Source organism: Hipposideros armiger, unplaced genomic scaffold (assembly GCF_001890085.2).
Source record: "Hipposideros armiger isolate ML-2016 unplaced genomic scaffold, ASM189008v1 scaffold_0, whole genome shotgun sequence".
Taxonomy (NCBI): Eukaryota; Metazoa; Chordata; class Mammalia; order Chiroptera; family Hipposideridae; genus Hipposideros; species Hipposideros armiger.
In genome coordinates this window covers 7,445,938-7,466,474 of record NW_017731350.1, presented here as the reverse complement: position 1 = coordinate 7,466,474, position 20,537 = coordinate 7,445,938, and the positions used below count along the sequence as shown (strand labels likewise).

General features: G+C 56.9%; 1 protein-coding gene across 2 annotated transcripts in view; it reads right to left on the bottom strand.

The window, feature by feature from the left end:
• Positions 1–1,095: 1,095 nt before the first annotated feature.
• The window catches only part of HS1BP3 (HCLS1 binding protein 3), a 21,375-nt gene continuing 1,933 nt past the window's right edge, over positions 1,096–20,537 (bottom strand). The window contains exons 2-7 of one of the 2 annotated variants that reach the window (XM_019652288.1): positions 19,238–19,460; positions 15,487–15,694; positions 14,947–15,154; positions 7,635–7,789; positions 6,127–6,262; positions 1,096–3,355 (exon numbers count right to left, since the gene is read on the bottom strand). In XM_019652288.1, the coding sequence (XP_019507833.1) occupies positions 3,094–3,355; positions 6,127–6,262; positions 7,635–7,789; positions 14,947–15,154; positions 15,487–15,694; positions 19,238–19,460 (1,192 nt within the window). In that variant the 3' untranslated portion in view covers positions 1,096–3,093. The remainder of the gene's footprint in view (positions 3,356–6,126; positions 6,263–7,634; positions 7,790–14,946; positions 15,155–15,486; positions 15,695–19,237; positions 19,461–20,537) is intronic. The other variant, XM_019652370.1, reaches the window with a different exon arrangement.

Sequence of the window (20,537 nt, the reverse complement as noted above, 5' to 3'; positions counted from 1 at the left end):
CCAGGATATCTCAGCCGGGCAGCTGGCGAGTGAGAACTGAACATGACTTTCCACGTCAGGTTTCCCTGGAGACAAAAGCAAAGCCGACACTGGGTGTTAAACCATTGCACAAAGTGGGTCGACACAACGCCAAGGTGGCAGCCTGCCATTAAAGTCACAAGGCCTTCAAGAGTAATGACTTTTGCTATCTTGTCTGTGTCCGGTGTGAGGGCTCGAACTGTGGGGCAGTCCCCAGCTCACGTGGAGGTGACCTGGGCTCCAGACACTTTGCACTGCTGTGGTCACTGGACACGAGAGCTTAGAAGGGTGGGAGCTCTCCAGCGAGCCCCCTGCGTGGGCTGGCAGGACAGCACTAGGATCAGGAGTTTCCAGGAGGGCTGGCCAGAGTTCCCGGCTTCCTGAGAGGAACAATGCTGGAAGGGAGTGGGACCCGTGCCACAGACGGCACATCCTGTCCATGGGGCTCATAAGGGCTTCAAAACAAACAAATGCTGCTGCCCCCAATTAAACTTTTTTTTCCCTTCTATGGTGAAAACTCCAGGCTCGGGTAGAGTGGTCCTTCTCAGAGCAACCCAGGAGCTTGCCTCGGGAGCCATGGACGCAGTTTGAGCTTAGCTACAGACCCAGAGCCAAGTGGTCGGGGAGACCAGGGCCAGCTCCGACCGCCCCCGCACGGGCCTCCCAGGGATGTCAGCTAGCAGAACCGTCTGCTCAGAACCTCAGGGCCCCGGGCACAAAAGAGCATCCCAGAATCTGAGCTCGGCCAGGAGTGTGGAGGCCAGTCCCCACTCCGAGGAGACTGCAGGTGAAGAAGGGAAGGGTCCTCTTCCCAAACAGGTCCTGGCTGAGCAGTTACTGATGCGACGACTGCCACCGGGCCTGGGCCCCTGGCCCCTCTGCCTCAGTTTACACAGTGGAATCCTCCCTTTGCCCTTGTCCCACCCTGCTGAGCAGCAGCCTGGGAGGCCGGGCAGAGCCTCCGAAGACCCTGGATCCTTAAAGGGCAGCTCCCCTAGTTGAGCCCACTGTTTAAAGATAATCCCCCCACCCCACCATCCTCAACACAGACAAGAATGCCGCCAATGAATGCTGCAATGAGTCACTGACATGAGCTTTATTGCATGACTGGGTGTCATCAATTTGCCAGTAGGTCACAGACCTGCACTGGAAAACAGCCCCAGTTCAAGGATCATTATCTGGGAAGCGCACATCCTCGCTGAGGTGCCCGGAGAGCATCAGGCCACCAAGGAGACCGAGCCACAGTGGATGAACCCACACCAGAGTGGCAGGTTCCGTCCTGTGATCCCTGCCAGTGGGGCCATCTCCGCATGGGCACCGGGCACCTGCTGGCTGCACCCTCTGCTCCCACGTCACACATGGGTGAGAGGTGGTGGTTGGGAGGCAGGCATCAAGGAAGGGGCAGGGAGCTGGCATGGGGCACAGAGGACACCACCGCGTGGGAGAGCCCGGGCAGAGCTGGCCCGTCACCTCACCACTTGCTCCTTCCTGCAGTCAGCAAGGGACAGGGACAGAGCTGGGGGGGGCGGGGCATGAAGGCCTGACAGTGAACGGGAAGTGGCAGGTGCTGGTCACTGGGGCTGAGGCTGTCCCAGGGGCAGCTCAGGGCCCAGACAGATGGGGCCCTCGAAGCCTGGTAAGGCAGAGGAGGAACTCAGCTCTCAGCTCCCAGAACTGCCTATTTCTTCTTACTCTGGTATAGGTGAAGGGGGGCGGGGCAGCTTTTTCAGGACTGAGCAGCTGACGAGGGTGGGTGAGACGCAGGACAGATCAGACGGGGTGCTCCCACCCACCCTGCAGGTCTAGGCACAGGTCTTGACAAGCCCAGGTCCTGGCAGCAAGCACCCAGCCCAGGTCAGGGAAGCCTCCCCCAGGGTTGGCTGTTGGCCCCATTCAGAAAAGGGTCTGGGGTCCGAGTCCCAGACCCCCTTTCCAATGCCTCTGTCAGGCAGGACAAGCCAAGGAACAAGAGTGGTTGTTTCATTAAAAACTAGGTCTGAACATGAAGAATACATATATTAAAAAAAGACATTCTTTGCTCCATTAAAATTATTTACTGAGAATTTCCTGAGCACCGTGCCAGACCCAGACTGTGTGCTAGGCATGCGGGGTCCAGGGGAAGTGTAAGGCACTGGCCCTGCCCTGCCCAGGGCTCCTTCGCGCCTGCTGTGAAAGGCTGGAAAGCAAGTCCAGACCCAGAGAACAGGGCACGCCTGGCAGCATGCACCACTGGACAGACTAGGTCTTCGAAGCAGCAGCAAGAGAGCACTCTGCGTAGGCCCACTCTGAATAGAAGGGACACGCGAGGCTGCAGGCCCAGGCAGAGCTCTGCAGGATGCTGTGAGCACTCTGCTCGGAGCTGCAATGGTGGACACTGGCCATATGGCCAGAGGCCCAAGGGGGCCACGGTCTGGCTAGGCCTTCCCTGGGAAAGGAAGAGAGGAAGGAAGACCTGGGCTTGTCAGGCCAGCCATACTGCAGAGATGCAGGGCTGGGCCTGAGGTCTCTAAACTGGACAGACGGGAAAGCACCTGCTAACCAAAGGCAGCTCAGGGTCGCCCAACCCAGCCAGGCCCTCCCAGGTACTCATTCAACATCCCTGTCCTTGGGGACCCTCCCAGAGCCAACAGGCCCCAGGAGCCATGCTGCACAGAGACTGGTCCAGCCACCCCCACCTTGGGCTGGCAGACCTTCTCTCCTGTGCTGGGCTGGCAGAGCTGGTGGGCACAGTTTCCCTGCCCCAAGGAGCCTCCTTGGGCATCCCCAGTCTCATTCTATCCTGGGGGCTGGGCTCCTGGTTAGCAAGGTACCCCACATGCTCTCCCCTCCACATGCACGTGGCTGAGACAAGTGAGCTCCAATTCCTACGGTGACCTCTCTGCACCCTACAGGGTTCCACGACCCCCCAGGCTGGAGAGAAAGGAACAAGGTAGTACAGGGGTGCTGTGACCTGGGCTTCTACCCTCCTTCCCTTGGGGCTAGAGGTCCTGGCCTGCAGGGCACAGGCCCCACTCACTACATGCCCCTCCACAGGAGATGGGCTACTGGCCCAGGGCCGGCACAGGGGTGGGAGGGTCAGAAGAGGCTGGGGGCGGCCTGGCCAGGCATGTCATGGTCCCGGATGTACTGCAAGATGTCCATCTCATCCATGGCTTGGATCTGCTGCTGCTGCTGCTGCTGCTGCCCGGCCACAGCCTCTGATGGGCCCGCTCTGGGGAGAACAGCTGGCTTTCTGGGTAGCGCTGGCTTAGCTGCCACTGGCGGCTTGGGCTTAGGCTGGGGCTGGGGTTTGGTCTCAGTCCTCAGGTTCAGAATCTGGTCCAAGTCCTCTTCGACTCTAGGGAACCAGAGGGCGGTGCTCTGAGCATAACCTCTTGCAAAACGAGCAAGGCCACCCCGAACCCCAAACTGTCCTTCCACCACCTGCCCCAGGGGAGGAACTGAAGGGCAGGTTTCCCTTCCCTGCAACCCTGCAGAACTGTGGAAGCAGAGCCCGCCCCTCAGCAGCCTCTGAGGGGCTGCTTTGCAAGGTGGCCCCACTCTAGAGACACTGGCCTCTTTAGGTGACTTTTCCTTCAACCCCTCAAGAAATAACAGTAAGAACTGCCAGATAAGGAGCCCCCGCTCTGTGCCAAGCTCTTTAGACAAATTATCTTGTTTGGAGAGCACGGCCGCATCTCCACCCTGCAGATGCGGACGCTCAAGTCCCAGGAGGCCGAGGGACCTGCCTGAGATGACAGTGAGCATGAGGCAGTGTCTGAGTTGAAACCAGGATGTCTGACTTCAGAAGCTGAGCTCTCATCTAGACCAAGTTCAGACAGAGGAAGGATAAATGAGGGGCTCTGAGAATTGTGGGGTGGGGTCTGCCTGCCCACAGTGCCCCTCTGTAGGCCACACGGGCGCTAGACAGAGCCCACCGAGGGCTGAAGCCAGGCTTAGCCAGGGCCTTCCAAGACTCCTTCATGACCTGGACCTACCTCAGCCATGGGACAGTCACATAGAACCAGCCCCAGGTACCAAATGGCAGTTAAGAAAGGCCAGACTGTAGCCTGCCTCTGCCCTTGGCCTGAGGAAGTTCCTGCTGCCAGCTCCTGGTAGAAGAATGCAATTCCAGGAGACCAGATGCCCATTAGATCCACCCCACCACCCACCCACTAATGGCTGTCTTGGGTTCAAGGTGATCCTACGAGGAGCTACCCAGGGACAGGTTACTCCTGGCAACCTTAGCTCAGAGGTGCTGGCTTGCTGCATGTGGCAGCCCTGAGTTACCCTGGGGCAGGTGCCAGCTCCTGCATCCTACACTGGAGGCTGGGTGCCCAGAAAAAGCTCAGAAGGACTGAATTATCCTCAGACAAGGGCCCTTGGGGAAATAAAGCCAGCAGCTAAAAGCCCGTGTCAGAGTTCCGGATTTACACTGCTTGACAAAGCACTGACTCAGGGAATTAATCAGAGGTTGGATTTGCTCTGAGGTGGGGGTGAGGCGGTCTCACTTGGGATACAGGTGGCAGCATGGGCACCCCTTTCCAAAAGCTCTATTTCCACCTGGGCTTCTGAGTCCAGGCTAAAATAGGTCCCACAAACACACTGAAATGCTACGTGGTGTTTCCGCCCCTGGCCACTCACGAGCACAGAGTTCCGCTTAACAATGGCACTGCCCCAGCTGTCTGGCCATAGAACCCCTTTGAAAGTAACACCTTTGAACACCCCCCTAAAGTGATGCTCTGCAGAACACAGATCTGCGAGTTGCCAGTGTTATGGATGTAGAATCAACTAGCCAGGAAGGTCCCACTGGAACCGGCCCCCTGGGACAAGCTGAGTCCTGGAGACAGCAGAGGCTCCCTGGGTGGGACAGGCTCTGCTGGGCCCTGCCACTCGCCAGGGCTTGTACTCCGCTTCCCTGTGCCTCAGTTTCTCCCCTAAACCTGTGATAACAATCCTGGCTTCTCCCAGCCTGCCATGATGTCGGGGGCGAGGACACAGGAGAGTGAACAGATGCCTGGGGCCGTGGGGAGATGTACAGACAAGAAGCTTTCCTGTGACTGAGGCACGGTGGGCACTTAGAGGGCTGTGTAATAGCCCGTGGCTGCTAACAAGGGTGCAGACAACAGCCTCCTGGGACTGCACGCTTCGGTGCCCTGAAACTGTTCCTGGAAAGAGACAGATAGCTCAGCTTCCTGTAAATCGACAAGCATGGCCTGCATTCTGGGGGCACGGAGAATGCGATGGAGAGAGATGCACAGTGCCAAGCACGCTCTGAGCACGTGGCACCGCAGAAGCCCCAAGGGAGACGCTGTGGGGTGGGGAGGAGGGAGTGGGGGTGGGGTGTCTCCCAGCCTCTCCTCCTCCTTCTAATGCTCAGAGGGATCTGCGGCCGTTGGGGGGACAGGACACAGGTAGGCGGACCCAGGTTCCAATCCTGCTCTACCACTTGGGCGGTGTGGCCTCAGGCCACTTACCGGTGCCACACTCCGTTTTCTATAAAACGGATGTAACAGCACCCACCCAGGGGACTGTTGTGAGGATGAAATAAGACCACATGGGAAGAGCCCATATGCTGTGGGATGCACGGCAAGCGCTCTGTTAAGTGGTGGCCGTCGCTTTTGCACATGTTCTGCCAATCGTCCTCCACGGAACAGATTAAGCCTCACTTTCTCCTCTGAAAAACCTACCGATGGGACCCTGCTGGGGACCAGCCACTGTCCAGCACATCTGCCCTTTGCTCCTTCTGGGTGAGCTGCATGCTGCCAAGAGTCAGTTTCATACGTTCCCAAACCTGTTTATGCCAGTTACACTTGCTCTTGCAATTATATAATTTAGCTATTCTTTATATAAGCTATTGAACTATGAGTGTGAAAGGAAAAGAAAAAGACTTATATGCACACAGTTCTCTCTTTCTGGAAACTTCTGAGTGGCTGGACCCCGCCCCCACTCATCCAGTCCCCGCTGCTGCCTCCTGGCCAGCTCCCCCCACAGGCCCTGGTCTCCCAGGGCCAGGATTCTTTCCCTCCAAGGCCACGGCTGGTGGGAAGATCCCATGTTGGGACAGGTCCCTGGCTCTGTCCAGGCCACTCTCAGAGCTGGCAAAGCACCGCTGGGGACAGGTGGTACCTGAACAGCTCCTCAGAGGCCTCCCTGTGGCCCGGGCGGGGCGTGGGCCCTCCACTCTCACAGGCAGCTGGCAGCAATAAGGGGTCACCCAGGGGGACGGCCCCACCGAGGTCAGGATCATCAAACAACTTCAGGGCTGTGGAGAAGGCAGCAGCAGAGTGATGAGAGGAAGTCCTGGCCCACCCTCAGCGGCCTGCGGGGTGCAGGGTAGAGACGCCCTGGTCCCGTCTCCTGGCCCAGCTGGGAGAGAGCAAGGCACAAGGCAGAGCCCAGGAGAACCTGAGGAATGGGGCCAGGTGGAGGCCAGGGACAGGTGCTCGCTGGGGCCGGCACGCCTATCTGCCCAGCCCCACCCCCACCTCTCTCTGGACTGGGCCAGTCAGCAGATGGCATCACTCTGTTTACGTTCCTCATGGTCTTTTTACTGCTTTTAGGAGGAAAATGCCTCTTTAGCTCACTGTGCCAGGCTCTCTATAACCTATGATTCGGCAGAACCTCTTAACTCAGGCCCCACAGCTACATCCCCGACTTCCAACAAGCACTTATTGAGCGCCAACCACCGGCCAGGGGCTGCTGCCTGCGGGGGTGCAGTGGTGAGCTGACACCGTTCCAACTGCGGCCCCTGCCTTCCAGGAGCCTGGGTCTGCCCCCACCCTCTCCGCGTCTCCACTGTTTGGTGCTGACCGTGAGGAAAGGGGGTCGCAGCCTCTGCACCTGGAACAGCCTTCTTCAGCAGGCCAGGCAAACTGTGCCTACCCTTCAGGACCCAGCTTGCGTGAGGCCCCCACCGGGCACCCACCCCAGGAAGCCTTCCCTCATGTCCCCACAGGCGCCGACATTCTGGTCAGACCTGTTACAGGTTCAGGCGGCCCTGTAATTGTCAGGAGATGTCCTGTCTCCTGTGAGAGGTCTTGTGGCCAGGTTGCGCCTTTCTCAGCAATATGCTCTGGGGCCCAGCACAAAGCCTGCTGGCCCTGGATGGGTGGTCACCAAGTGTTGGCGGAATTAATAGGTGACGTGAATTCCCAGCGTTGGATGAAGACCTGGGCAGGGTGAGGAAAGGTGAGACTCGGGGACGAGTATAGAAGTCCTAAGGCTGCGCCCTTTTCCATCTCTGCAAAGAATCCCCAGTGGGGTCTGTGCAGGTGACATAAAACCTCCTGTCACAAACCATATTCTAGAGTCGCAGCACGCCTGGGGTCCACGTCTGACCACGCTGATACCAATCAATCCACATTTGTCAAAGCAACAGAGCAGACTCCCCTCCCCTCCCAGAGGAAGAGAATAAACACGCAGCCCCTGAACGCTCCAGGCTGCGGGGAAGGAGGCGTTAGACTAGATTTCTCCACAGAAAATCTCCACATGCTGCGTCTGGCTCACGTCGGGACAGGAGGAGGGGAAGGCTTCCATCCTGCTCACATGTGGCAGGTCCAAAGCTGCTCACAGAGGCTGGTCGGGTCACTGAGGGGACATCAAGAGTGAAGGGAACACCCTGGGGCTCTACTTACGGTCCCTGTGGGGCACGTCCTCTGCGGGGCCCCGGGGCTTCCTGCCCGGGCCAAAGAGCTCCTCGTCGGGGTCTACTTCCTCATCAAAGATGGTGAGCCGCGGCAAGGGTCTGGGCTTCACGGCCACTTCAGGCCGTTTCTTGGGCTTCTTGGAGCTGGAGAATCACAGGCAAAACTCAAGGTGAGGATGTTTCTGGACAGCCCCGCCAGTCAGCCCAGGTGGCCTGGGCAGACCCACACCAGTGCTGGGTGGGCTTTAGCTTGTGTCCAGGAGGAACTTTCCAAGGACCGGACACTGGAGGTGGCGAGACCCTGCTACTGGACTGGCCAAGCCCTGTGCCCAGGGAACCACTGCTGTGGGGATGTGAGGGAGGGACAGACAGGTGTCTGGACTACACGGGCCGGCCGACTGCCAGATGACTCCCAGCCCTTCACTCTGGCCTCAGGCCTGCCTGAGTGGTCACATGTCAGAGAACCTGCTCTCCTCCCAGAGGTTGCAGGGGCCACCCGACCTCAGCAACCTCTGGCCCCAGACTCAGAATCACTCCACGCCAGTTGCAAATGGGGGTGGGTGCAGTCTGCAGCTGCAAACCTCAGGCCCAGCCCGAGCAGAAAGCAGCCCTGGTCAATGCTTCGTGTTTCCCCACACACATTCCCCCATCCGTTGAGTGGTGTAACCTCCATCAACCTAGAAAGCACTTCAGTGCCACCGAGCAAACCCTACCTCCTTCAAGAAACCTCTCAGCTACTCAAAACCCCACTCGACTGTCACCCCTAAGGTGGCCCAAGTCGTGCTCTGGGCCAGACACGCTGCGGGTAACCAAGAGAGGGCATGAGGGAGGCTTCTGGGCAGTGGGAGGGCTTTATTTCCTGGTCCGGGTGGTGGTTACGCAGCTCCACACATGAACATTCGTGGGACTGAGCACTGCAGATGTGCACACGTCACTGTAAGTCACCCTGCCAGTAAACAAACTTGGTTTTAGTTTAACAGGTGATCGAAGCCCTGGGGCTGATGCCTAAATTAGCCATTTCAAGGCCCCCGCAAACGAGAATGTTTACTGGAATTTTTACGGAGGATTTCTGCTCCGCCTGCCTGCCTGGCGGGCAGCTCAACTGGACCGAGGTCACCGTCTGAGCTCATGCTGGCAACGCTATGTGGCAAAACTGCGCCGAGGGGCTGGTTCTATCCCCAAACATTGGCACAGATTAACCAGCAGCAGATAAAAATAGCAGCAGGACGGCCTGGCATGTTGGAGGGGAAGATTCTCGGAGGCGACCATTCCCATGGTCTGAATTGAGCTGCCTGGTAGGATGTCAGGCTCCCAGCTGAGAAGGGGAGAAGCTACCTGTGGGAAGGTCACAGGACAGAGCACACCTGTGCGATTAGGGCCAAAGCCCTGGCCACAGGATCTGTCATTGGGCAGATTGAATAAACAGTGGTTCAGAGAAGCTAGGAGTCTTCTCAAGGCCACACAGCAGGCAAGGTGACACTGTGACAAGAACTGAGGGCAGTCATGCTCACGGTCCTCTACTCCTGCCCCCTCAAAGTGTCCCACAAGCAGGCAGGAGACACAGGACAGGGTGGGATAACAGGCTTGATCCTGCTGTGCTTTGGGGGACAGTGGCATATTTGGAAGGTAGCAAGGGACAGCACAGAGACTCAATGGCAGGGGCTGTACCAGGAAGCCTCGTGCACCCCAATCCCTGTTCTGTCTCTGTTCCAGGCACCAGCCAGATGGGCTCACGTCACAGGCCACCAGGGACATGCCTCCACTTTGGCATCAGCTCCAGGCCCTTCCTGTGATGCTGGGGATGGTGACAGCAGCGTGGACGCCATCCTAACAGCAAGTGCTTTCCTGAAACTTCAGCTGTGCCTCCTCACACACCTTGAATCGGGGTGGCCACTCTCACTGAGATGTTTCCCTCTTTTATTTCACTGATTAGGCAGAGTCACTTCAGTTCTAGTGACCCCTGGGAAGAAGGTTCCAAAGACAGGCCATGGCTCTCAGGGCAGGCCAGCTGGAGATGGCCCCAGCCAAGATCTAATGGCATCAGAACCCCAGAGGCGGGTCCGGGAAGCTGTATTTGAGTCCCTGTGGAATTGATGATCAGTCAGGGTTGGGAGCCACCGGACCAGCCTGGAGCCTGCGGGCTCTGCCCACTGCTGTCCCTCAATTACCCTTCACTTGGCCCTGCTCCTGGGTCTGGCAGGGACTGCGGCAACGAAGGGCGAACAGCCCCTGGCCCAGGGCTGCCGCTTCCCAGGAGGGCAGAGCTGGGCCTTGCCACTCCGTAGCCACTGCCCACTGGTCCACAACCCAGAAACTAAGCAGGCCCTGAAATGGCTCTTGGGGAAAGCAAACTTGCATAATACTCTTCCCCAAACTCGTGTGCTACCCAGCAAACAGGCCCCTGCAGCAGGGCGGGTGAGAGGCTTCCCATGGACCAGAAATCAGACGAAGCACCAAGAAAAGGAAACCATCTGAAGCGCACAGGAAGCGAGTAAACCAACATGATTATCTCCGGAGAGGCCATGTAGAGGTTCTAGTAACGTCCCTTCTTATACCTACTTCTGGGTCTGAGGGCACAGATTAGGCCTGACTTTTCTGCTATGTGAGTTTTCCTCTCAAATTGGATGAAATGTTCTTGTTTTTCTCCCTGGAGACGTTTGTCATCTGTTGTTGTCTTGAATTGAAATAAAATGAAACTTCAGCACATGGGACTATGCCGTCAGGCACCATCTGTGTGCTCCGCCCCGTGCCACCCTGGGCCATCCTCTATCTCCCCAACTCTCCCTGACCAATTCCGGGGCAAAAAAAAACACAAGCAGGAAATATGGAGCTTTGACAGCGAAAAGCCCAAGGGTCCTGGTCCCCAAACTTCAGTCTCTGGGACTCAGTAGTGTGTCTGGTCCAGAGCAGACACTCAGTAAATATCAATAAGAAAAAATGGATGATGAATGAATGGATAGATAGATGGATGGATGGATGGATGGATCGATGGATGGATGGATGGTGGATGGATGGATGAATGATGGAAGGTTGGATGATAGATAGACGGATGGATGATGGATATATGTATGTATGTATGGATGGATGGAAGATGGATGGATGGATGATGAATGGCAGTAGAAAGGGAGGAAGAAGGGGAAAGGACAGACAGATGAACAGATAGATGGATAGGCGGGGTGACAGTACAGCTCTTATCTGAACTTATTTCTATTTAACCCCTCTCCCCCAGGAAGGAGGGGAAAGAACGTGAAGAGAGAGGGACTCCCAGCATCAGTCTGAGACACAGACCTGTATTTCTTGTAGAAAGCCCTCTGCTCCATCGTGCCTCCTCCAAAGCTCGCTCAGTCACCTCAGCTGGGCTCTCCACCCCGCCCCGCTGCTGTTCTGTGAGTAGCTAGCTCATCCATTCACGCTGAGTGCCTTCCATGACCCAGCACCTCCCATGTGTAAGAACCTGTGTGGGTGATGAGGGTACAGAGATGACTGAGACCTGCCACTGTCCCCAGAAACTCATAGCTGATCAGTCAGACACATAAACCGATTATTACCACACAGAACACTAATTCCAGGATAGCCAGAGCACAGAGGAGGGCTTCCTAGAGGAGGCGATGCAGAAGTGGGCAGTGACCTGGGTGGGCGAAGTGGGGAGGAGTGACTCGGGCAAAGGAACTGAGACCCTCATTCGATGAGGGTCTGTGGGGGCATGACTTGGGTGCGACTGGGAAGCCGGTCCCAGGGAAAGCTCTGGTCATGGTCCATGGAGAAATGACCAGGGCCTGGACTGGGGGAGCAGCCCTGTGTGAGGGGAAGATGCGATCCGGGGGCGGAAGGGGCGTGTCTAGGATGATGCCCGATTTCTGACCTTAGGTAGACGGCCAGGCATTTCATATGTGAGGTGAGTCACTCGGTCTCCAAGCCCAATGTGAGAGCATGGACGCAGGCTGCTCACATGGGCTATGGTCCTGGCGTCCCCCCCTGTCCTCCCTCCCCTGTCAGCATCCACTCAGATGTCTGGAGGACGCACTGCCCAGCTCCGCATTCCAAAGAAACGTCCAGCTTCCCCACTCAAGGCCATGGCACAGGGCCCTGGTTCCAGTCATCTGAGCAGAGTGTGGCAAGCCCAGCCTTCCAGGAAAGCGTGTTTGTACCAGAACCAGCCGTCCCTTGGGAAGCTGAGTGAGAATCCCCCTGCCCGGAGGGTTCTCTGAGCACTGGGGGAAGAGGCGGGAGGCGGTGGGCACCGCAGGTAGGCAGGGCTGAAAAAGCAGAGGCCTTCCCAGCAGCGGGAACGAAGTCCATAAAGAAGCCTTCCCTGAGGGGGCACAGCCAAGGCCCCCGGCAGCCGGGATCCTGCTCTGGGGCCGGTATCTGCGGGGAGAGCTCAAGAGAAGAACCGCCCTGTACAGGAAAGTTTCTCATTGCCTGTGATGGCAAAAACCTACAGAAAACACAATGTCCCCAAGCAGGGGCCTGGCAAGGACGCTCACAGCACACTGACCTGATGGACTAGCACAGAGTAAGAATGTATTAGTCTATTTATTGAGAAGGGAAGACCAAGCATATAAACTTAAACGACAACAACAAAAGCAAATTATGGAACGGCACATGGGACCCAATCCCATTTTGGGAACAAAACACGAATATCCAAACGAGCATACTTTCATGACGAAAGGACTTTTCACTGTTTACGATTTTTTATATGCAAATTGTATATTATTCAAGTTATAATTAAAAATGTTTCTAGCAGAGTATTTCCAGCACCAGGCAGAACTATTTCGGTAAAACTTCGTCTTTCTCAGAACTGTGAAGTCTCTAAAATAGAAAGTTAAATACGAAAACTATGTCCAGCATGGAAAGCGGCTGTGAGAGAGCATTAAGTGAAAAAACAGAGTACAAAAAGGCACACGCGCTAACGTCTGCAGCTCCGTGGTTGCGCTGGGATGGGGACCCACAAAAATCCCCTAAGTAGAGTGAAGTGTCAGGCCGGGCAGGGCGAGGGCTTTTTCTATCTTCAAGTGCTTTCTAATCATGTAGTTCCTAGTCTTTTTCCCTAATCAAAATCAGGTTTAGAAGACAAAGACGAGCCAGGCCAGTCCCCGCACCCGGCTTTGTGCTGCCGGCTCCCACCCTTCCAGCAGCCCTGCAGCGGAGCAACAGCGCTCCGCTGTGGCCACCGCAGGGAGGACCGACGCCAGAGCCAGGCCCAGACCAGCGCTTGGGGGTGGGGTGCGGGCACCGCTGAGAAAGCAGGGCTGCTGCGTCTGCAGAGGCTGAGGGCACAGAATGGAGAAATCCGCATGCAAAACATAAACCCTTTGCAAAGTACAGGATGTTCCCTACCAAGGGACGGAGTGGGTGGCACTGCAAAAGAGTCAACAGGCCTACCTGGGTGTCCCGGGAGAGGACAGGGGAAATCAGACTTCAAGGCCTGACTGCCACACACAAGGCTCTGGCCAAGTCCCCACTCAACTCTGTCCTCAATTTCCCCATCTGTGAAAGGGGTCAATCCTCGGGCCCTGTTCTCCTCTTGGACTGCTAAAAGGCGGCCGGTGGCATCAAATCCTGACTGCGGTTTGTGCCTGAATGAATTTGGATGAGCTACTTGATTCCAAACTTTAGCTCCCTCAGTCACAAAATGAGGCTGTGCCAGTCAGCGACCCAGGGCACCATTCCCCAAGCCAGGCCTGCAGTGGACCTGAAAACAATTTGGTGCATCGTGACCTTAAAAAAAAATGAAGTAGAATAGGAAATATTTGTTCACGTAAATTCTAATCAGTTTGCAGCACTAAATACTCTCTCAAGAAACGTTAGTTATTATTCCCGATGAGGTGACAGCACTGACTATTGTCACATTGGTCACTAGATGAAAAACTGGCAGAGGATCTTAAGCCTCTGGGATCCCTGTAGGTGCTAAGCTTTCCTAGGATTCAGGAGCGAGGGCCCTGGAGTGCAGGCCAGGGATGGCACTCGGGGCAGGTGGTCCAAGGAAAGCTGACACAACCCCCCAGAATCTGCTACTGAAACAAACAGGAAATTCAAGGCAGCCCTTGCCAACCCTAAAGAGCATTTTCCTACCCAAAAAAGGAGCCACTTTGCTAAGCGTGTGCTTCAGCCAAAGGCTGGCACAAACTGCGGAGGTCCATCTCAGCTTGGCACTGCATGTGGTAACGCAAAACAACAGAGCAGGGAGCGTGAGTTCAAACAAGCCCCATCCTCCACGGTAGAGCCCTGCGGGCCGAGCGAGGCTGAGAAGGAGAGGCTTTGACGAACGTCCCCCGACACAACCCGGCCATCGTCGCTGCTGCTCTCTCACAGGGCCACTGACCCCACTCCAGGACAAGGCCGGCCATGGAGAGCCGGCAGGGGCCGGACTCCTGGGTGCCAGGTGCCACAGGACCTCTGGCTCCAGTCCCCGGTCTCCCTGAGCCCCTCCCTGAGGATGAATCGTCTTTCTCTCTAGGCTGGTCTCACAACCACCCTGCAGCCCTGACGGCCATGCCATAGCCCTCCTCCCCACCCTGTGTGCCCACAGCGCACATCCCACCAGGACAGGAAGGCCTGTGGAGAGTGGGCAGTGCTTTCAGGAGCAGCTCCCTGCAGGCAGTCAGAGGGCAAGGAAAGGAGAAGGAAGGAGGAGAAGGTGGCAGACACAGGACACCATCAAGAAGGGACCAAGCCCACAGCTGGCTTGCCTCTTCTCCAGCCAGGGTACTTGTGTGTGCATACGGCACATGTGCTTGCTTGTGTGCGCATGTGTGTGCGCATACGTGTACAGGGACACACTCCACTGGCCAGGGGACCCTGGGCTCACTACTTGCATCATACACCGTTGGCACCTCATGGGGTCACTTCTACCTGTGATTCATGGGAGCCTTACAACCACCCTGTGGGGAGGCAGGGTCAAGGTAAATACCCGTTTTACAGACAGTGAGACACGACCCAGGGAGCCCCAGTCACGTGTGGCAAGTTACAGGCTGCCAATGATGAGCTGGACGGAGAACCCAGGCCTCTGGATTGGCTGGGTGCGTGCAGGCCAGCTCTGCTAAGCTTCAGTGCAAAGCCAGGGCGTGGCAGTGGGGGGCCACCCTGTGACCAGGGAGGGGCAGGTGATACCTGAACCCAGGCCCAAAGACACAGGCCATGTGGAGAGTAAGCAGACAAGAGTTCCCCGAGCCTACCAGGCCATACAGAGCGATGGCCCAGAAAGACAGGGTTTTCTCAGACTCCCAGGGCGTTGGGAGGAGCTGCCCCAGAACCTGGAACCAGCTAGAAGGGGGCTCTCCGCAGAATGGGAGACCTACCGCATGATGCCCAGCGGGTCCAGTGCCTCTTCCTCTTCCGAGGACTGCCCAGCGTCCTCGCTTTTCTGGCTGGGGATGAGCGGCCCCTCTACTCGTTCCTGCGGCTGGAAGAAGTCGAAAGCCTCCCCATCGTCCCCTGCCTGGCTGTCTGTGTCCAGGACAGAGAGGTCTCTGCTGGTGAGATCTGCAGTCCCCGGGGATCTGGTGCCTGTGGAGGGAGAAGAAAGAGGGCAGCTGCCAGGGGACAAGGAGGTGCCTCGCCACACCCAAGTTCCTAGGCCAGGACTTGAGGGCTCCCTGTGGAGCCCTGGGACCAGGCCAGGGTTCTAAGTGGATGGGGGACATCCAGGGCTCTAAGTGCCTGCTCCAGCCCTCCGAGGGTTAGTGGGCACCAGCGTAGCCTAGAGTGGAGTGGTTATGAGTGGGAGACGTTGAGCAAAGCAGAGGCAGTGGCTCCTGAACGTCTGGGGCCCAGGGCCTGTTACGGCCCAGCCCTGGGCCAGGGGAGACCTCAGGGATTTGGGACAGAATCTCAGGTACCTAAGAATTCTAGCAGCTCTGGGCTGCCGGCCAATTCAGCGTCCTTGGAGACGCAGTGCAGAATCTCGTTGAACATGGCTCTCCTTTCCCGGATGTCAGACTCTCCAACGAACAGGACCTTTCTGGGGAGTGGGGGAAGGCTGGCCAGTGGATAATGACTGCTCAGTTTCTGGTAAAACTCCTCAATCTCGCTGTACTTTTTGGAGACCTACAATGAGAGAAACAGAGTTTCCTGAGAGAGGAGTGAAAGGAGAGTGTTCCTCCGTCATCCCCACCAGAGGTCCCGAGGGCCAAGGTATTCAGAGGGCCCTCCCCCAGGATTAGCTGCCACAGGAGTGTGTCTTGGGTGTGCCTCCCTCCTGACCCTCCGCCCATCCCTGCCTCAGGCTCCGTTCCCTAACCTTCCTAGGCAAAGCTAGGCTCAATTACGAAAGTCTTCCTGGCCCAAAGGAAAGATGTGATCACAGTGCATTCTGGGCACTGTCACAGGTACAGGTAGAGACATTTAATACAGGGACCCCAGCCCACAGGAGACCATGGCCACCACTTCCATTCCAGGCCTTCAGTGCATTAGCGAGATGACCTCACGGTCTGGCCGGCTGTTAGGTCATCTTCCTTTCTCAGCGTGGATCTCTGGACCATTCTCCCATGAATCAGCAGTGGGTCAGTCCTTACAGTGCCCAGGTGGTAAAGAGCCAGACTTTGCAAACTTAGCCCCTCTGCCATCACCAGGACCTGTCTGTACACCGGGACGTGGAGAAGCAGGCCAGGGCTCCTGCTGGCCGTCAGACGGTGGTGCTGGCTGGCTGAGTCCCCCTGGGCAGCACCAGCTTCCCATCGAGCCTCCTCTCAGCCTCTCCCCAGGACTCCTAAGGCAGCTAAGGGGCTGCTTGTTCATGTATCAAGCCGTTGCCGCAGGTTTACTCTGCATGGGGTCACCCCAGCATGTCTCGGCCCCAAGAGGCTCCCAGTGTCACGTGGGCGAGCAGCCATAGCACAGTGGTTGGTGCCACCATCATGGTTTGTATAACCCAAGGTGGGCACTCGAGGAAGACTCACTCGCTCTGTACCACACACCCCACCGAAAGCCCGGCATCCTCCCTTGGCCCTGGTCTGCTTTGTGCTCTCCTGGCATGCTGGGCCTGCCTCCCCAACTTCTCTGTGGCAGCGAGCACGAAGAAATGCATATTCCCACTTCTGCTCCCAGGCCACGGCCACGCCTGCAGCCACACTGAAACACTGGTGTGGCTGATGGGCTGCAGGGCGTCTGGGCGCATTCACAAGAGACACCAAGCAATCCTGCTGTACAGCTGTGTGGGGGCACGCAGCCCTGGCACGCCCCTTGTGAGGGTTCCGGAGGCCCAGCCGGTGGCTGGCACGCTGGGAGACTTCGGGAATCGCCCATGGGGAACCGTCTGGGACAGGGGCTGCCGCCTGCAGTTGTCAACACAGGAGACTGGCTCCAAAGCTTCCCTGAGAACAGCCCTCACAGAAAGGGAAGCGCTACGCCTTCAGGCAAGTGATGCTGGCTCCCACTCCCTGTGGTCCTGAGAACTCCATGCCGGAAGCCCCACCTAGCAGAGCAGGCCAGGTGGGGGCCGAGCGCCCCCTGCTGGCCTGACTGCTCCACGCAGGCCTGGCCGACAGACCCACCAGGACCTGGGTTCTGGGACCAGAGGAGGCTACCGGAGAGGCACCGCGAGCTGAGGGTAGGAACTCCCGTTTACTGGTGCCCAATGCGCCGGCAGACAGTATCACCGCCCCTTATCCCTCTGACATCACTGTGTATGCCTGCACCACCGGCGAGATAGGGGAGTCTGCTAAACTGCAAGCAAATACCATGGCCTTTCCGAGGCCGGATAACCTGTGCTTAGCAATTACATTCGTTGTTATATTAAAACATGTATGTCCTTTTAAGGAGTAGGCTGCAAAATGTTCTTTTTTTTTTTTTTTATAAGCGAAGTCATCAAACTTGAAAGAGATTCCTACATCCCACGGGAAGTAAATGTGTTCTTTTTTGCCCTCACCCATGCACCCATATATGCACACCCCACCGGGCGCGGGTACTACTGGTTAGGAAAAAACGGCACTGGTGTGAAGCGTGGGGGTGTTAAAGACTTCCTCACACACACCCCTGCACGTGAGGCTGCCCTTTGTACAGGATGGAGCAGGCAGCTGGGGCACTGCTCGAGGGCCCCCAGAACGCAGCCTCTCCGTCAGGGACATCGATCTCAGACATTCCCTTTTCTGTTCCTGACCCTGAAAGCTTGGCTGTGCTGAGCTGCACCCTGGGTCAAGTCAGTCACCAGGCGCTGCAAGCCACCCGCAGAGCAATGCAGACCAAGGACTACGAGCACAGCTGGCATGACTCCTTGGTTCTCGCCAAAAGTCAGTTTAAGGAGTGAATGAAAAACATCATGCTCTTTTGGATACTTCAACATGATGTGCTGAACGTCCCTTCATGAAAGATGTGTGCCGGAAGTGTTTCTCTCTTACAATCTGGCATCTCTTCTAAGGGGTCGCCAGAGTGAAGTAGTCCACTGTTTCCCTTTCATTCTTGGCTGCAGGGAGATTAGAACTCTGCCTCTGCAAACCTGCAGCCGGCTGCTCCTGTCTGGACTGCAGACGCATGCTCGTTTAACCTTTATCCAACCATCCTGTGGCCCGCCTCTACTTTTACAGGAAGCCGAAGGTAATTACTATGCGAACGAGATTGTGATCTCACCCCTCCCATCCTCCCCACTCCTCCTGGTGACTCAGTCCTCCCTCAGGTCCTGTGGCTCCACAAGGCCCCCCTTCTCTTCCCTCAGACTCCAGGAGGCTCCTCCTGCTCCGTGACTGTCCTGAGCAGCCATGTCTCTGGGGTTTCCTCCTCGGCTCTTCCCTCCACACTCCATGTCCATTTTCTGGGCAACTTCATCCACTCCCAGACTTCCAAATTTACCTCCAAGCTGATGCCTCCCAATCCTGCCTGACCTTGTCCTCACTCCATCCTCGTGTGTACCCATCAGCGGACACTTCACACTTGACCCTTCCCCTGAGACCTGCCCCTCCACCAGGGCTCATGATTTCAGTCAGTGGAAGCAACCAGTCAGCAAATTATGTGCATGGTACGTCGGAACTATTAATATTTTCAACCATCTCCCTCTCTTCCATACCAACTACTGCTGGCCTGCGCCCAGGCCTCGCCTAGGGTATCACTGTATGAGCCTTGTGACCGAGCTGCCTCCCACGCCTGGCTCCTTCCAATCCAGCTCCACTCTCTCGCCAGACCGGCCAGTGAAAGGCAAACAGGACCATGTCACTCCCTAACGTAAAACCCCTCCTTGGCTGCAAGGCAAGCGAGGCTCCCTACATGCCTTCCGTGGCCTAGATTCTGTCCCTCTCACCTTCGTCTTCTCCCGTCCCCACACAACCACCTGTTTCTAGCCTCCGCGCCTGTCCTTAAGGCTGTGACCTCTGCCTGGGACCCCTCTCCCCTTCTGCTGCCGCTTAGCTCCACCTACTCTTTAAAACACAGAACCCTTTCCCTATGGCGGGTTAGGTGCCCCTTCTCTACACTCCTCCAGTCCCTGTGTGCTCCTGTTACCGCCTGATTCTGTCTCTTTACAAGTCTCTCTCCATGGACTGCAAGCGTCTGATTTACGTGTGTCCTCACTATCCAGCAAGCGCAGGCGCTCCCAGGCCCCGAGCAAGTGTTGAAGAAGTGCCTGATGCTACTCGAACCCTGGTGGCAGGTATGTCTGCCCACCTGGACCCCTGGATCCCGGGCAACCTCAGGCGCATCCTGGCAGATTCCCCAGCTCACCAAGAACTGGACGACATCCTCAGGCCTGTGCTTGGCCGACTTGAACGCAGCCAGCCGGGTTACCACCAGGATCTGGTACTCCACGTGGCCTGACATCATCTTGCCCCGCACTTCCTGGTGCTGGGGCACGGTCAGGTCGAGGCCCGTGTGGACATTCTGAACTTGCCTGTCAAAGGGAAAGAAGGCAAAGGGAGCTCAGGTTCAAGTCAGCAGGCTTTTCGAGCAAAACACAGGCAGGAACTTGGGGGAGCCCAGCAGGCCTGGGTGCCAGGCTGCTCTGCTGGCCATACTCAGTGGTCACGGCTCCCGGCCACCGGCCCTGCCACACACCAGCCCCTCACAAAGCCTGGCTCCCCAGGCCGGGGGCCTGTCTTTGGGTTGTTCAGGGGAAAAGGGCTGTTCCTAGCAGGAAAACAGGTTAGTGCAGAGAAAGTGGGGCTGGTGGAGAATCACGGACAGCTACGCATCTTACACAGACTCAGCAGTGAGCACCTGCAGGGTTTGTGAGGATGGCACCGGGGTGGGGGGAGCTCTGTTCATACCAAGGAAAATGCCTGGGTCGGTGCACACAACGCAGAGATGAAAGCCTGCCGTGAATCTGGAGGGAGGCATATCGCTTCAGCTGACTAGAGGGCCGCAGGGAGATGGGGCGAGTGCTAGATGCCAGGCCCCTTGCAAGGCGCTGAGAAGGCTGCTGTCTGAGGCTTTGAGGGGAGCCTCAGCAAAACCTTGCAGCTCTTGGGCAATTTGTAAATGCTACACAAACACACTGAATTATGTGCAAGGCAAAGGAGTTATGGAACCTTTTCTCTGAAGTTAGAAAAAAAGCTAAATGTGCTCCTCATCCTATGTAAGGGCAAGGCCGACCCATGCACACAACCATACGTCACACAAACACCTATGACAGGCCGCGCCAGGCATATTGTCATCAAGGTGAGACTGCCCATGTGCTGGGTAGGACTTTCAGAACAAGAAAGGGGAGGCCCTGCGGGGGAGGCAGGGGTCCGACCAGAACTGGGCCCCTAGAGCAAGGCGCTTCCCTCTCTGGGATTATATCCTGACCATCAGAGGACACCCTGCCCCCGGTACTCCTTCCACACAGACTCCTTCCATCTCCACGTTAGGCATGTGACCGTCACCAATGTGACGCCGTTTATCACCAACTGGGAGGACAACTGCCATACGCCTACACGTGAAGTGTATCCATGTCCACGGACCATACAAACCTGTGCACACGTGAATA